The sequence below is a fragment of the Protopterus annectens genome, chromosome 3.part0 (genome assembly GCF_019279795.1).
Source record: "Protopterus annectens isolate FY-2018-M chromosome 3.part0, PAN1.0, whole genome shotgun sequence".
NCBI classification, from domain to species: Eukaryota; Metazoa; Chordata; order Ceratodontiformes; family Protopteridae; genus Protopterus; species Protopterus annectens.
Window position 1 is genome coordinate 1,940,010,162 of NC_056731.1, and position 18,044 is coordinate 1,940,028,205.

General features: G+C 40.8%; 1 protein-coding gene across 1 annotated transcript in view; it reads right to left on the minus strand.

Moving 5' to 3' along the window:
- The window catches only part of SMARCC1 (SWI/SNF related, matrix associated, actin dependent regulator of chromatin subfamily c member 1), a 1,897,600-nt gene that overhangs the window by 874,332 nt on the left and 1,005,224 nt on the right, over positions 1-18,044 (minus strand). The window contains exon 11 of the mRNA XM_044066067.1: positions 1,864-1,901. Within this exon, the coding sequence (XP_043922002.1) occupies positions 1,864-1,901 (38 nt within the window). The remainder of the gene's footprint in view (positions 1-1,863; positions 1,902-18,044) is intronic.

Below are 18,044 nucleotides of genomic sequence, written 5' to 3' on the forward strand. Positions count from 1 at the left end.
TGTTTTGCTGATAATTTGACATACTCCTGCTTTGGAAAGGTATTCATGAGTACATTTGTTGGGACGACGTCCTTGTCTTATAAAAAATAATTTACCAGGCCCCAGCCTCACAAAGGTTGAAAACCACTGCTCTAGATCATCACTGTTGTATTACTGTGTTCAAATGTCTGCCTCCCCACCCCAAAAATTAAACTAATCCCCATCTATATACTTTAACATCACCTCTTTGCCATTTGCTTAGCTAGTACAAAGAAACTTCATAATCATAGTTCAAAACTGAAATCTGTCTATATGAAGCTGGAGGTCTGAAGGGGGTTTACTTTATTTGTGTAATACAGCCTCCATGGACTTCTCCAAGATGCTGGTACTACCCCCTCCAATCATTTAAATATTGTTCAACAAAACCTTGCAAATCTTTAACATTTTCTTCTCTATTAGTGTCCACAGGAATACAGTCTATTCTTGGAGACTTAGCTGTTGACTGATTATACCTCAGTTTTTATCACGTCTTTTCTTGTCTTCGCTATTAACTGCCGAGCCTCATCTTCCTCTAACCTCGAGCCTTCCACAAATTTTCCATTTCTGCTTTTCTTGTCTTCCCTACTCCTCTGATTTAAATTTTCATAAAATTTACAAAATATATGTAGCACCTCTACAGTATCCATGGGCATTTTACTTACTTTTTGTCATAGATTCCTTAAGTCCCGCTACAGCTCTTTTTACATTCTGTTACCCAAGTCATCATGCTAAAACTTTTTTCGCTTTAAAGTTATCAAAAAAACCCTCACTTAACAGCAACCTTTCTAAATACACACTCAAAATCAAAATACTTATTTTCACTTTAGGACTCTGCAGTTGCTGCTCCTTCTGTTTTCCAGGATTCCCCTTCTTCTGCGATACTATAATCTCAAATTCTTTTCTCATCTCTCTCTGCCAAGTTTTCAGACTCCACTGTCATTTTATCCTACTTACTATACAGCTCTTCCCCAATAAATCTCTAATCACTTCTACTACCCATTTCTTAAATTCCTTTCAATGGGTAAGCAGGAACAAAAATATATTGACAGGAAAGTTGTTGACAATGGAACAGATGTTCCAACAGAAAAAAGTGACAATTAAAAGTGTACTGAGGTGGAGGTCTAAAGAAAACAGTAGATGCCTCCTAAACATTAACTAGGTGCACTGGCATGCCAAAGGCTCAAAAGGAAGTTTCATCAACTCTTCCCTGGAGCTACCTCTGAAATCAAGTGCTTCATCCATCTTTTACAACACTGTTGATGCAGACAATAACACTTTTCTTTACAACAAAGAAAAGGACCAGAGAGTTTAATTATGAGCAAGTTTCGGCAGCCAGTCATACACCACTTCTAAATGCTGCTACATTACCACAAAACTGGACTCATTAGGACATTTAAATTCCACTCACAGTGTGGTCCTGGAGTTGCCAGAAGACAATGAGGTAGAAGATTTGATTTTATCTAAATGGCAACACCAATCTTACAAACTCAGCATTGTTGGTGTTTTCAACTTATCTGGACATGGAATATTATAAAACAAAAAAAAAAAAAAAAAATAGTTTTCATATAAAAAGTGGGGAAAAAATAAATCGTCAGCAATTCCAATGTACTGCGACTTGCTTCAATTAACATGAACAAGGTACATTCCATTAATGAAATAATGCACTTCCAAATACATTCATAAACCTGTTAAGAATTCCAAGGTAATAAGCTGCTTGAACCAGACTTGCCACACAACTGAAGCATAAATACACCAAATATCTAAATTAACAATGACTTCCCAAAATGAAAACCTCTGCAGAAACACAAGTACTACATAACAAACAGAACACTGCAAGTCTATTACCTTAGCAACTGGTGGAGCAGCCTCCTCTTCTTGCTCATCTAAAAGAAAAAAGAAAAAGCTTTAGAGCAAAGTCAATATCTGGTTCTTAATGGAGTTTACTACAAAATTAGCTCTGGCTACCAATTACTTAGGCAAAAATTTTGACAAGTTAAGGTGAAATTCAATTTTTACATCAGTATCTTACTGGAGCAGGAAACCCCACATTATTCGGCATGTTCTGAACCAGAGTTGCACCACTGTATGCATACTAAAGCAAACTGGGAAACCAGTGTACACATTTAAAGATCAAAGTGGTCTATTTAAATTAAATTGTCCTGCAAAATGAAATCACTCAGAGGTGCAAACTAAGGTTTATACAGAGGCAAAAATGTAAAGCTAAGGGATGAGTGAAGACAATGGTCTCAAATGTCCTATCTTTGGGGGGATGACAAGACTTAAAAGGCAATTTAGCATGCTGTATCACCTGATGCTTGATGTGCATAATGTCAATCCAAATTCTGATCTTGCAACACCAAGCTTGCCCATAAGTTTCACTGATACTTCACATCAGTTTTTTTTGTCTCGGTTCCGCTCCCCTCCTAACAGATTTTATTTTAGCAAACATTTTTTGGGAGGGGCTGTTAAGAACGTATTTCATGTATCAGACTCATGCCCAACTCTCAAACAAGCATAACTTTCATGCATATGCAACCAAGTATGTACGCTTACTTTAGTTGTGGTGGTCATAACATGCGGTTGTCAAACAGATTTTGCAATACGACAGTTTTTGTGACTTAAAAGTTTTTTTCACCTTTACATGTAAAATCAAACAGAAGCAATGTGAACATATTTTTCCAAAAGACAAAATACAAAAAAGGTACTAAAACATTGTGACTAGATACATGAATCGTCATGCACTTAATGACAATCTGGTTACCACTCTGTTATATTACCAAATGTTTTCTCGATATTATCTGCCCTTTAATGCATATGGCCTTGTCATGCACTTTTGAAACATGGAAACATTAGCAAAGACTGCCCACAACAGCTGCTACTATCTGATAAGTTAAATCATAAATGTATGATGCTCTAAGCCATGGAGCATACCCTCTCAACTTCAGAGCAAGAAATCTGGACAAAGCCATAAATAAAAGTGGGACAGAGCACAAAAATAGGGACAATTTTTAAATATTGCTCCTACAAACTTAGAAAGTTGATAGAATAACAGGTGTTGCATTAGCATGCATTTTCTGATTACTATGAAGTCTGAAGCTCAAATGTCCGTCATTAAAGGTTCATAGGTAGGGTACTACGCTATCTGCTCAAAGGCAATTATACACCTAGCCAGAATGTGTTGTCTTTCGCCACCTGTTTGCAATCTTTCATCTGTTAAACTATTGTGTCTTCTAATATAATTACATCTATATCACATGTATTACATCACTCTAAAATTCCTATTCTTCTTACTAAATTCTTAATAGTCACATTTACAGAAAGCATTCCAAAATTCTGATTTTTCTCTTAGGTTCATGGTTTCATAAGTTCATAGCTAATTACTAGGCTAGCTTTGTTGATAGGCCATTTTAAACCTAGACAATTTTCTTCCCAAAAGAGAGAATCAAACAGTGTACTTTGTGTCTGTGAATCAAACACTTTAACCATTTCACCAGCTCCCACTGATTGGGCTGTATATATTCTTTCTCATCCATTTCCTTTTCTCTTTTGTACTTATCCCTTTAAATTTTCTCTCTCTGTCTTTTACCCTTTTGCCAACAGAATTCTTTTTTTCATTTATTACTTTCCAATTTATTTCTTTTCATCACATATCAAAACCTTCTTCTATGTCCTCTTTATTATTTTTTCATCTAATTTTTCTTCGGTTTCTACTTCTAAAATGTATTCTCTTTGTGTTCTTTTTCCTTTCTATTTTCATATTTGTAATCCTTCCATAAATGTCCAATTTTGTTACATTTATAACATTTCAATTCACATTTTTTGCATCATGTCACAATTATTTTCTAACTTCAGTCTAATGATTTGCCACTAATTTGTCAGAAAACCACAATTTTACAAAAAACAGACCAAAAATATAATGCAAAAATCTGTACAGTTGAGAAGTATGTCACTGAGTGCTTTATACTTAAGTGGTAGTACTCATCCTGATAGTGTTTGTAAACCCTGCTCCCACTGAATGCTGAGCTAGATTTAGCTGCCCCATGACCCTGCCATGGATTAAAGCAGGTACTCAGAATTAATGAACTGAAGAAAAATGCACAAAAGAGCTATTCAGGTAAGTAAGGTCAGTTATGTTCACTTTTGGAAATGGGAAATTTTATGTCAAAGTATGGTGTGGGGTGCTGCAACAAATGAGTGTGCGTGTTTCCCATTAGCTGCTAAACCTCAATTCAGCAGTTCTGGCTTTGATTTCTGCTTTCTTCTTGCACACTGATGGAAGTCAGTGAACCAGTCCAGTGTACCAACAGGTAAAGAAACGTGCTTACTGGATTTTGCTTAATTCACAAAAAAAAATCTTAAGTTGGTAGCTGCTCAGGGCACTCTTCCTGTAGTTAGAATTAGAGTGTGCTTAATATAGAGAAACATAATCAGACAGATACAGTGGGGCGCCAATTCTGGGAGGAATATAGTCAAGTATTAGGCTGAAAATGCATTAATCCTGTGTGTGTGTGTGTGGGGGGGGGGGGTGGATTTGGCATGCTCAAATTTCTGTTGAGGGACTGACACTTCATCTGTCTGTTGCAAGTACTGAATGTTGCAGCAGTTTCTACTGTAGTTGTAATATGGTCTCCAGAAGCCCAATTAAACAGGTTTATCTGAGGATGTTTTTGCTTTTCCGTCAGATTATCATGACATTTTAAGTTGATCAATAATCCAGACCAACACCCCCACCCTTACCAACCCCCAACCTAGACTCTTAACCCAACTATACTACTGCCACTAACCACAGTCAGAATTAGCAAGTTGTCTTTACATACTTTAAAATCTTGTCTGACAACTTTGTTACTAATACTATAAACAAGAAATTATCTTAACTTGCAACATTTACTGTATATACTGTTGATAATCAATATCTTGTTACTGTATGAAAGCCAACAACCTGTAATATTGTTTACTATTGCTGCAACTTTGTATCTCTATTTATCATGTACATGATGTGGAGCTTTTCTCCCCGGGCATTCGCTGATAAAGGACCTGCGTCCAGGCGGAATTTCCCGGTAAACAAATGTAAATAAATAAATAAATAATAAGCTGTTCTGCATTTGTCATTCTGGTTCAGATGTTAAGAACATCCTTGGATGTCACTGCAAGACAATTTCCATATGGAAGCAGTCCAGTACACCCTATTACAAAAACATATGTCCATTTTAGATTTAAGGGATTTTGAGTGCATCTACCCCCTCCTTACAGTGATAGCCATTCTCTTTCATCTCATACCACATCTAATTTTTAAAAGTTTTGCTCCTCATTGTGGTGTTCAACTTGGCATTACTTACAAACACACTTATTTTTAGACACCACTTCACTGTTATTACACTTTACATCCAGGGTAGGTGCTAATACACCATCTTGCACACATCTGTAAAAGCAAGTCAAGCCAGATTTAGTTTATTCAACCTGCCTCCATAATCTGAACTCTTAATTAAACTGTTGTTTTATATTCCTCCTCTGAACCCTTTCAAGGATATTCTAGTCGTGTATGGTGTACGTACAAAAACCTGCTCCATATTCTACAAATGATTTCACTATCCTCTTCAAAGTGGTAACACAGTAGTGTTCCTACACAAGACGGACTAAAGTATTAACACCAAATCCTTCCCTAGCCTGGTTAGCTACATGATCTTTAAATGCCATTTTCCACAAAATTATATTATCCAAGTCATTAAAAGGAGGACACAGAGACAAGCTCATCTGCAAAGGCATAGATATTTTCTATACTCCATTTTCTTACATGTAAAATTTGGGACTTAAGTTAGACGACATTAAACTCTGATCACTTGTATTACTAGGTAGGCTTGAAAGTGTGCATGATCTGGTATGTCCAAGATCATGCTTGCCACTAACATCGCCAGTAAACTTTTTCATTCAAAAAGTGTTTAGTAAAAAAAAAAAAAAGCGACATAAAAACACAGACCAGGGAAAGACTGACCTACACCCTTAAATATAGCAAATTCATGAAAAGAAGTATTTTAAATCCTTACTGAGGATTACTTACTAGTCATCCAGGTTGAAAACTCATCTTACAACACAATCAACACCTTCAAAGAACTTGCTATAGATTTTTATTGGACAGAATCAAAGGCCTCTGCAGCATCTAGATATACAATATCAGCAATCAAGCCTTTAAACGAAGTATCAAACAACTCAGCATCGAATGACATCAAGACTGTTGATATAGTCATTCTGAAGTTGTACACTGATTTTTTTGGAAAGGATCCTTGTTTTTTCTTGTTTCACTCCTGCAACATATGTTTCCCCATTTGGTTTGAGAAGGCAGGGGTTGTTATTTTTGTTTCCTTAGACATGAAAAAGGATCTGAGATTTGACATGGGGTTCTTGGAAACTCCTGATTAATTTCCATCTCTCTTCAAATTTTTAAGAGTAGCAAATGGACCAAACAAAAATTTCCTTATCCAAAGCTGAATTTAAAGTTTCAGACTTTACCCCATCAGAAATCTTCTGACTACGTAACCCAGGGACATCCCCTCAAAACGTTAACACTGGCAGGTGCCCTAAACACAGGGGTAGATCATGCCTATTGAACTTGGTAGACTTATTTGAGAAGGCCACCAAAGCCCTGGATGAAGGCAAAACAGTACACACCACCTATCTTGACTTAGAAAAGGCTTTTGACAATCCCCCACTCAGGTATCAATGTGAAACATTCCCAGGAGGAGATTAACTCGTATGTCGCTAGATGTGCCGCCAAGTGGCTCACCAACAGCACGCATACTGTCAAAGTTGGAGATTCCACCTCTGCCAGTAGACCAGCTACCAGTGACACACCGGAAGGAGCTGTGCTTGGAATCTATTTCTAGGAAGTCTAGGTAAAAAGTACAGTTTTGTACCTACCATAAATGTAGATGTCAGAGAGGAATGCATCTGCAGTCCTTACAAATGGGTTGTCCTGTCATCAGGCAGCCCTTTGGTCGGCCGGATTACAAAGTCTGGGTGGCCGGGGCTGGCGGTGTGCACTTCACCCGACGTCATTGCGGCAGTTTTCGGGTATAAAGGCATCAGCCGACGCCATTTTCCTCAGTGTTTCTTGCCCCAGATGCCAGGTGCCCTCTTGGTAGGCTAAATTTGGATAAATGCCAAAGTTTCCAAATAGTCAAACACACAAAATAAACATGTATGTACATATATAGAAACAAATACACCATAATAGATCCCCAAGCTAGCTGAAGATTGGTAAGTACCCTAGGTACCTCAGAGGGAAGGAGGTGCAGATGCATTCCTCTCAGACATCTACATTTATGGTAGGTACAAAACTGTACTATGTCCTTCAAGGATGCATCAATACCATAGCTAAACTAGGGAAGAGGAAATGAGAATAGATTATGGTGTAGTCAGGATAACTGCAAAACAGCAGTGGGATCTAGAGTATAGAGGTAAGTTATAATGCTTGGCAAATGTATGCACGGAGGTCCAAGTAGCAGCCTCTATAATGTCCTTGGTATACACTCCTCGTAAGAAAGCTGTGGTAGTGGCTGTGGCCCTTGTGGAGTGAGGCCTGATGTTCTCTGGAGTTTTCTTTCCATGGTAGGAGTAACAAAGTCTAATGCAATTTCCTATCCATTTGGAGATTGTCTGTTTAGAAATTGGTTTTCCTTCTTTTCCTGTTGCATAAGCTACCAGAAGCTGGTCAGTTTTCTATTGTTTTGTCCTGTCGCCTGTGTACATCCAAGGTATGTAAGAGCTTTTCTCCCTGTTCTGTAGATTGGGGTAGAAAGTACGGAGGTGGATAGCCTGATTTAAAGAGACTCTGGATACCGTTCTCATGGACACTCTATCTTGATGGAAAATCAGGAAGGGTTGTACTGCCATTAATGCTTGTAGTTCAGAGACCCTTCTTGCTGAAGTTGCCAGCAGGAAGGCAGTCTTCCAGGATAAGTATTGCAAGTCTGCTGTAGCTGCTGGCTCGAAAGGAGGCAGAGTCAGTTTTCTAGCACAAAGTTCAAGTCCCATGCTGGCAATGGAGGTTTCCTGGGAGGTTTGACAGGAGGATCCAAGCTGTATTGTGCTGAAATAGCTGATGCATGTATCTTAATGGAGGAATAGGACAGGCCTGTGTGGTAGAGCTCAGCCAAGTACTCCAGGATGTTGGCTATGTTCACCAGTGTCACATCTTGCCAGATGAGATATCTTTTCCATTTTGCTGCATAATTCTTTCTTGTTGAAGGTCTACGAGCCTCCAGGATTATGTCCTTAACCCTTTGGGATAAATTTGGGTTAATTTCTGTCATGTAATGTTCCAGGCAGTTAGCTGCAGAGTTTTAGGCTTGGATGCAGAATGTTGTAGTTGTTCTGTGTCAGCAGTAATGGGATCAGTGGTAGTTTCCATATTTGTTCCCTGGACATGCTCCTCAGTAGTGAGTACCAATGTTGTCTTGGCCAGTCTGGGGCTATCAGAATGATCCCTCTTTGATCTTGAGAAGCACCTTGTGCATCAAAGGAAGTGGTGGGAATCATTATGCTGTCAGGCTTTTCCAACTGAAGGATAGGAGTCCACCTTCAAGCAAGTGGGTGGTAAGTCCTTGTGCAGAAATTCTTCAACTGGTGATTGTAGTGTGCCTCCCTGTTTGTTGATGTACCACATAACTGTGGTGTTGTCTGTCCTTATCAACAGCTGGCCATTGCCAATCTTACTGCCATCATTTCTTTTAGGTTTATGTGCAGATGCAGTTGGTCTTGAGTCCATAGGCCTTGAATGCACTTGTCCATCATGTGCCCCCCAAACCGAGGTCTGAGGCATCTGTCGTGATAGTTTGTCTTGGATGACTTTTGCTGAAGGGCAGTCCTGTGTTTGATTGATAAGAACTCTTGCTTCAGGCATGGGATCATTGGAATTTTGGTTTCCAGGCTGTGCTTGTGCTGAGACCACAAATTCTTTGTCTTCTGTTAATTTGTTTTTTGTATCAGGCAGTCGTCCAGGTAGGTCTGCAATGGCGATTACTGATGCCAGGCATTCGTGAACACTCTGGAGCAGTGAAATCTGAGGTATCTTCTGGTCTTATGGTCTTGGTCTTGGCGGGTATGCCTCTCCTTGAGATCTAGAGAGTTACCAGCCAAGACTCTTGCCCAGCATGGGAAGAAGCTGCTGTAGAGTCAGCATTTCTCCATTTGTTTTCTTTTCTTGGTACCAGGAAGAGCCTGTTGCTCCATAGATGGTACCTTTTCCACAGCTCTCATTCTTAATAATTGTGATATTTGTTTGGTTAGCTTTCGCTAAGGGTGCTTCTAGTTTGTTCCTGGTAAGGCGGTGCCACCGCCAAGTCACTGTGATTGAGTTGTTGTAGTGGTGGTGGCTGTGTCCGTGCCTCGTGGTTGTTACCCTGCACTGGCGACCCCTGTAGGCACCTCTGACCCCATCTCTCTAGGAATCCCTTCCTTTCAGAGGAGGAGAGGATTTTACTGCTACACTTAGGCTTTAGGGCCCTGGGAATAGTCTCGGATCTGCAAAGGGCCCCTATAAGGAGTGGTGATGAGTGTCCATGACCCTGTAGTACCTATCTGGTTTAGCAGAGGAGAGGTAAAGTATCAGGAGAAGTGCAAGCATCATTAATCAGGAGGAGGCTGAAGATGGACTCTCAGCATCGAGAGTCTAGTAAGGAGAATATCCACGGATTAAAGTGATGAGATCCTGTGCCAAAGAAGCATATGGGAGCTGGTGCTGGGCCTGTGAGAGGGGCTTGGCAGGCACTGGTTTAGCAGCCTAGATATCCTCGTGATAAATCTAGTAATAAAAGTCAGATGCTGGATTTGTTTCAGAAGCTACCAGAATAGAAGAGCAGAGTTAAAGAAAACCAAGTTATGTAGAAAGAGCCTGAAGTAAGAACTTCTTATCGGCCGGCTCCGAGAAGAAGACTTCTTGCTCGGCCGTCCCGAAACCGAGAACCCGGTTAGCAGCGACCCCCTTTTCTTTGCGTTGCCCATGTTCGCGTCTTTTAGTTTTTTTTTTTAGAGTTTTGTAAAACCATAATCTCGGAATTGGCATAAAATAAAAAATCTAGAAGAAAAGTCGGCGCGTCCGCCCGGCGATCTCCGAGATCCACGCACAAAAGAAGCAAGCGACGTAGACAAGGCTCTATAATATGCAATATGGTAAAAATGAAATGCAATAGAATTGGAAATCATATCCCACAGTTTAAACAGTTATTAACGGGCTGAGGATAAAAAGAAGTCTAAAAGTGCAGAGGCAAGAAAGCAACCCCAGTAAGTGCCCATAAGTAGTATAGTTGTGATTGACCGGTAGTAACTGACCGACAGCACTTGCGAACAGCTTCTGCTTGCGGCGCTGCGCGGCAAGAAGAGAAAGAAGACTGAAATGGCGCGGCTGATGCCTTTATGCCGAACTAACACTTGGCGTGCCGGTGAAAGTGCGACACCAGCGAAAGCCAGACCCCCAGACTTGGAATCGGGCGACCGAAGGGCTGCCTGATGACAGGACAACCCATTTGTAAGGACTGCAGATGCATCCTTGAAGGACATCTAGATGGCCTGTGGATTAACAAGTTCGCAGATGATTGCAAACTGGCCGCAACCACCGAGTCCCGAATCAATGTTAAATTACAAAAGGGGCTAACACAGACAAATGACTGGTGCCAAAAGCCATGGACTAAAACTAAATGCAAAAAAGTGCATTATTATCCCCTCTGGTAAAGAGGAAGTCCCTGCAAATTACAATATTGACAGCACCCCCAAGCTCAAACCCAGTGGTATGAGATTTTGGGAACACATGTTGATAGTCCTCTTAACTTCAAACACCATGTGTCCACAGTGGTAAGGAAAGCTTTCTAAGTTGCACATTTCATAAGTAAGTGCACTGCATCCAAGACTAAGGATGTCATAACTCCTCTACACTCGACCCTCATCAGACCACTAATCGAGTACAACACAGCCTTTTGCATGCACCTTATTAGACACCTGCAGAAGCTACAGAGACCACACAGGTTTCACACAAGAAAATTCAGGATCTCCAAAACATGAACTACATGGAAAGACTGAAAGCCCTGTCACTGTACTCTATATCCTACTGGCTGCTGAAAGGTGACTTCTGCCTGGTCTACAGAACAGTCTTTGACCCTGCCCTAATGGAAATGCTGCATGTCTGCAAATTAAATGGGACAAGAGTCACTCGCTCCAGGGATCTCAACCTAGCCTGCAACATTAACAGAATATGTTAGAGAGAGAGAGACACATCTCCGGGAGATTGCAGCTGCTCTGAAATAAACTCCCAATTCATGTGAAGCAGAGCTCCTCAATGATCCTATTCAAGAACAACCTAGGCAATTGGATGGTAAGACTGTAAATTCACCCTGGGGGTGACACCTACGTTCCTCACAGACGGGCAATCCGTGCTGATCACAGACTCACTATGCAAATAACCATCTAACCAAGGTCAGTTAGGGAACATGGGTATAACATGGCTAGGCTTGTAAAGGTCCTAGGGCCATTAGCTTCCTATGAACCTATTAAGGAACGTTTAGATAGTTGACAAATGTAATTAACAGAATTCAGATAGAAACGACCTTAAGGGGGAAGTGTGGTAGCTAATTCTCCCAAACTGGCTGTACAAAAAAACACAAACTGCCACATATGGGTCTGACAGTTAAGAATTCTACACACAAAAATGAGAGAAATTATTCTCTTACCCAACCTGTTCATCATCTTCCCTTCCTTGCCCACAGGGAAAGCACTGGAAAACACCAAGAGCCTGCTCTCAGCTAGCAAAGATGTAGATATAGCAGCAGGGTCAGACCTAAGGTCCAAAGAGAAATGCTGGTTAGTTCGAGAAACTTATATAGCCTATCTGCTTTTTGGGGGGACCGACGGCTGAAAATTAAGGTTTCTACAGGCAGCACTAAATACATCCACCAAGGCTGGCACTAATGGAGGAATGGGAGTAGAATATCCCATATCTACTTGTAATATATCATAACAGCTCCTGAATTCAGGAGGAAAATCCATTTGTTCCCTTAAAGACACCTCAGTCATCCTGACCACACTCAGAGAAGGACAATTCCACTAATCGAGGCTGTAAGGATTAATTTTTCCTAAGAACCAGATAAATGGGCTTGTGAATCTGTAAGAGAAGAAGCCCTGTCCATGGCTCTGTCAGAATCTCCTGACTAACATTTCTCAGGAATGTTGCTATTAACCTCTTTTAAAAGTATTGAGTGCAAGGAATAACAACTGTAGCATGTCCTTAGCAAAATTGAGAAGATCTTTTCTAATACCATGTTTTCAGATGAATAAAATGTAACTTTTTCTTTTAAACCAGTATTACCGATGACCAACTCAGACAAGGTACTTCTGCCCTATTAAAAAGCCACTTTCCATGACTACCTCGAGCAGCATCCCCTGGTATGTCAGAGTGCCCTGGAAAAGATGCTTCTCCCATATCTGGTTCAGACACAAATAGCCAAATAGGATGTGGCGAAAAGGACTACACCAGAGAAAGCCAGAGAGATAAATAAGTGGACTGAGGAATGAATATTGGACACTGCAGAGTCACCCATCATTGGCAGAGGCATTGACTGAACTCCCAGAGATGGCCAGGGCACATTTTAAGTTTTTTTCTTTGTAGTACTAGTGGAGCAGCAGACTCATCATGCTATGCAAGCATAGGGACAATGATCCATTATATATATATATATATATATATATATATATGCTATTTCAATAATTCAATTATATAATTAATTAATTGAGCTATTCCCATTGTTTAAGAAGTTATCTTGATACTTAAAGGTACATGTTACAAAAAAGTACATAATCAAAAGCAAAAGCAAAGATGATTTTGCCTTTGAATAATTGAATTATTGAAATAGCATATATATATAATGGATGCATATTCCCTGTTGTCTTGTCTTGATAAAGCCTGGGAGAGCCCAGGCGAAAGCGCTTGACTGGATTGTTTGTTTTCAAACTTTTTTACGTGTGAGCAGCTATTTTTGTGGATTTTACACTTTAAATAAAGAAACAAAGGTATTGGCAAGGTGTCCGGGTCCTGGTGATTTCTTCGGTCGTGAGCTTTTGGTTTAGCACACAGACACACAGTCATTTAAACAATGTAATGGTTCATTTAAGCAACCCACTGAAATCTTGTTAGAAACCAAAGTAATGCATGAGCAATGCAGTAAAATCCTGTCAGGAAACCCCTTCAAATAAATTTCAGTCTGACAGAAAAAAAGTGGCATGTAAGTTGTCACACACTGAGCACAAGCACCAACATACTCCATAGAAGTTCCATTCCCAAGTAAAACACCTCCTCATATTAAACTTTCATAAAACACACATTTACACAAGCAGTACATTTTCTCACAAAAATACCCCCAAATTAGCCACAGTTAAAAATAGCAGTCCCGGACAGGAATTTTTTGTTACAAGATGGGCACCAGGTTTCTTAAAGGGGCCCATAGCACTAAAAACCTCAAGTAAAATAAATGGCAATCCCCCCCTCCTAGGCAATATTCTGTGGGGGACTTACCTCTCAGAAAAAAAGCTGAAGGCTAGCTGCTTCTTCACAAGGCAGCAAGTAAACACCAAAATTCTTCAACCCCGATTCCTGATTTTCTCCCCACAATACTGCTCAATCAGCAGGCACAATGAAGGCATAGGAGGGAACTAAAGCTTTGAAAGCTGGCCGGTTGTTGCGTCTTCAGCAAGACACAACCTATATAAGCCTAAAGGCTACTGCAGCAGTGGGAAAGACGAATGTCATACCTTGACACTGCCTGGAACAGATCTGCCATGGTGGGAATAACAAAAAAATTAGCTGAGAATAACAACCTCAATATAGTCTGATGCAGGCTGTCCTTTCTTAGTTATGACCATAAGAAACCGTTTATTTGCTTTTCTAAAGGACTTGATTCTGTCAAGATAGTATCTCAGCTGCCTATGCATGTCCACAGTATGAAGAATCCCCTTTCCCTGATTCTGAGGATATGGATATAACACTGGGAGACTGATGGCTTGATTCAAAGTAACAAACAACTTCCAGCATAAATGAGGATTACATTTCTTAATGTAACTTCATCTTTCTGGAAAACCAAATAGGGTTCATCCACCATGAGATCTTGCAACTCAAGATATTGTTAAAAATTTCACAGTAATAAGTCGTACAGTCTTCCATGTGAAGAACTTTAAATCAGCCTGACGAGCCAGTTCAAAGAGAGACAAAGTCAACATTTCCAGCATAAAGTTAACATTCCAAGGAGTCATGTGCTTTCTATGTGATAATGTATGTAAAATCCCCTTCAGAAACTCTATTTTGCAAAAACAAGAGAGGAAAGTGGAATCCATGGACACACACTGTGAAATTGTCACTAGACGAACCTTGACATAGTAGTAAGAAAGGTACAATGATAGTCTTCTCTTCTTCTCTTTTGGCTGTTCCCATTAGGGGTCACCACAGTGGATCATCTGTTTCCATTTCTTCCTGTCCTCTGCATATTGCTCAGTCACACCAACTGCCTGCATGTCCTCTCTCACCACGTCCATAAACCTTATCTTAGGCCTTCCTCTTTTCCTCTTACCTGGCAGCTTCATCCTTAGCATCCTTTTCCCAATATACCCATCATCCCCCCTCATCACATGTCCAAGCCAACGCAATCTCACCTCTCTGACTTTGTCTCCAAACCATCCAACCTAAGCTGACCCTCTAATATACTGATTCCTAATCCTGTCCATCCGTGTCACACCCAGTGCAAATCTTAACATCTTTAACTCTGCCACTTCCAGCTCTGTCTCCTGCCTTTTTGTCAATGCCACCGTCTCCAACCAATACAACATAGCTGGTCTCACTACCCTCTTGCAGACCTTCCCTTTCACTCTTACTGGTACCAGTCTGTCACAAATCACTCCTGACACTCTTCTGCACCCATTCCACCCTGCCTGTATTTTCTTCTTCACCTCTCTTCTACAATCACCATTACTCTGAATTGTTGATCCCAAGTACTTAAACTCATCCACTTTCGCCAACTCTACTCCCTGCATCCTCACCAATCCTCTGTCCTCCCTTTCATTCACACACACATATTCTTAGTCCTGCTAACCTTCATTCCTCTCCTCTCTAGAGCATATCTCCATCTCTCCAGGGTCTCCTCAACCTGATCCCTACGCTCACTACAGATCACAATGTCATCTGCAAACATCATAGTCCATGGGGCTTCCTGTCTGATCTCGTCTGTCAACCTGTCCATCACCACTGCAAATAAGAAAGGGCTCAGAGCTGATCCTTGATTTAATCCCACCTCCACCTTAAACAGATCTGTCACCCCCACTGCTGACTTCACCACTGTCACACTACCGTTGTACATATCCTGTACCACTCTTACATACTTCTCTGCCACTCCTGACTTCTTCATACAATACCACTCCTCCTCTCTAGGCACCCTTTCATATGCTTTCTCCAAGTCCACAAAGACACAATGCAACTCCTTCTGACCTTCCCTATATTTCTCCATCAACAGTCTCAGAGCAAACATTGCATCTGCAGTGCTCTTTCCCAGCATGAAACCATACTGCTGATCACTAATCATCACCTCCCTTCTTAACCTAGCTTCCACTACTCTTTCGAATAACTTCAAGCTGTGACTGATTAGTTTTATCCCTCTGTAGTTACTACAACTCTGCACATCACCCTTATTCTTAAAAATAGGTACCAAAACACTTTCTCCACTCCTCAGGCATCCTCTGACTTTCCAAGATTTCATTAAACAATCTGGTTAAGAACTCCACTGCCATTTCTCCTAAGCACCTCCATGCTTCCACTGGTATGTCATCTGGACCAACAGCCTTTTCCATTCTTCATCCTCTTCATAGCTGTCCGTACCTCCTCCTTGCTAAAATGTTTCACTTCCTGATTCACTATCCCCACATTATCCAACCTTCTCATTCTCTTCATTCATCAGCCCCTCAAAGTACTCTTTCCATCTGCTCTACACACTCTCCTTGCTTGTAAGTTTCCCTCACTATCCTTTCCCTTACCTGCCGCACATCTTTCCCAGCTCGGTCCCTCTGTCTAGCCAGTCAGTACAGGTCCTTTTCTCCCTCTCTGGTGTTCAACCTTTCATACAACTCTCTATATGCCTTATCCTTAGCCTTCGCCATGCTCCACATCTCCTTATACTCCTGTCTACTTTCTTCATCTCTCTGACAATCCTACTTCTTCGCCAGCCTCTTCTCTCTGTATACTCTCCTGTACTTCCTCATTCCACCACCAGGTCTCCTTGTCCTCCTTCCTCTGTCCAGATGTCACACCAAGCACCTTTCTAGCTATCTCCCTTATCTCTGCTGTAGTTACCCAGCTATTCGGTAACTCTTCACTGCAATGAACAGTGCAATGCACGGTAAAATGATAGCAACTCTGACAAATATTTTAGAACCAGTGGTACACAACCCCTGGCATTGGCTATGCACCAACCAGAAAACCCTTTTCAACTTGCTAGTACAAGATTTCCTATTAGGAGGCTTTATTGCCTCTTTTAGTACCTGCTGCATGCCCTTATGAAAAAGGTGCCTAAAAGATATTAAAACTGAATCATCCAGGTAATTACATTAAATTATTTGAGACTGGAGTGTATCAAACTCCCCTTGTCTTATGCAAGTAGGTCCAGTCTATGAGGAAGGCTTGAGGTAATTGCACTTGGCAAATTCTACAGGAAGGGAGAACCAATGTTACCTGGGCCAAAAGGGAGTCACTACAATGATTTTTTTTTGTAGGATTCCTTCTGAATCTTTGGAATTATCCTGGAAATCAGTAGAATGTGTGGAAATATGTAAAGGAACATCCCCAACCACAGGAATGAGAAAGCATCTGTTTTCTAGACCTGACTGCAAGGATACCTGAAGCAGAATTTCTCTTTTGAAAGAAGGTGAACAAATCTATTCCCCATAACTTGATCTTTCTGGAAATATCGGATTGACATGATTGACACACATAGAATAAGGGCCAAACAAAACCTCTTTACCTAAAGTAGAATTCAACATCTCAGACTATCTAATCAGCAAATTTTTACTTAAGCACCTGGGCATACCTCCTCAAAACTGGAGCAGGAACACTAGATGTACAATCATACAATTTCTTCCAAGCACATTTAGAAACTTGGGATAGGTTTGAAATAATGGGATTCAGGCAGGATCTACTTTCTGAAGGAAGAGTGTCAGAATATTTCCTCAAAATGTTTACACAACTAGAATCTTCCTCATACATGCTTGGTAGTTCAGAGTTCTACATGCTTAATTGGAAGAAGAGAGCATTCTCTTACCAAATCTGTCCAATACCTTATCTTCCTTTACCACAGTAGAAGGCTAAGTATTGATTAACACCATGTTTCCAACTGTCAAAAAGGCAGTTGGGTCTGATCCAAGATGAGAAAAAGTACAGTTTTGTACCTACCATAAATGTAGATGTCCGATAGGTATGCATCTGCAGTCATAACATATGGGTTTGTCCTGCCTCAGGCAGCCCTTCGGTCGGCTGGATTCCAAAGTCTGGGTCTGGCCTCGGCTGATGTTGCACTTTCCCCGACGTCAGAGCGTCTGGGGTATAAAAGCATCAGCCAACGCCATTTTCCTCAGTTTTTCTTACCCCATATGCCAGGTGCCCTCTAGGAAGGCTAAATTTGGATAAATGCTGAAAAGTTCCAAACATTTGCAAATTATATACATGTATAAACAAACAAATACACCATAATAGATTCCCCCAGCTAGCTAAAAGAGGGGTAAGCACCCCAGGAATACCACAGAGAGGAAGGAGGGAGGGTAATCCTGACTGCAGATGCATACCTATCGGACATCTACATTTATGGTAGGTACAAAACTGTACTATGTCCTTCAAGGATGCATCTGCAGTCATAACATATGGGTAGAATACCATAGCCAATCTGGGGAGGAGGTACTAAGAAAAGGATGGTGTAGTTAAGATCCCCTGCAGGACTGCAGTTGCAAACCCTGCTCTG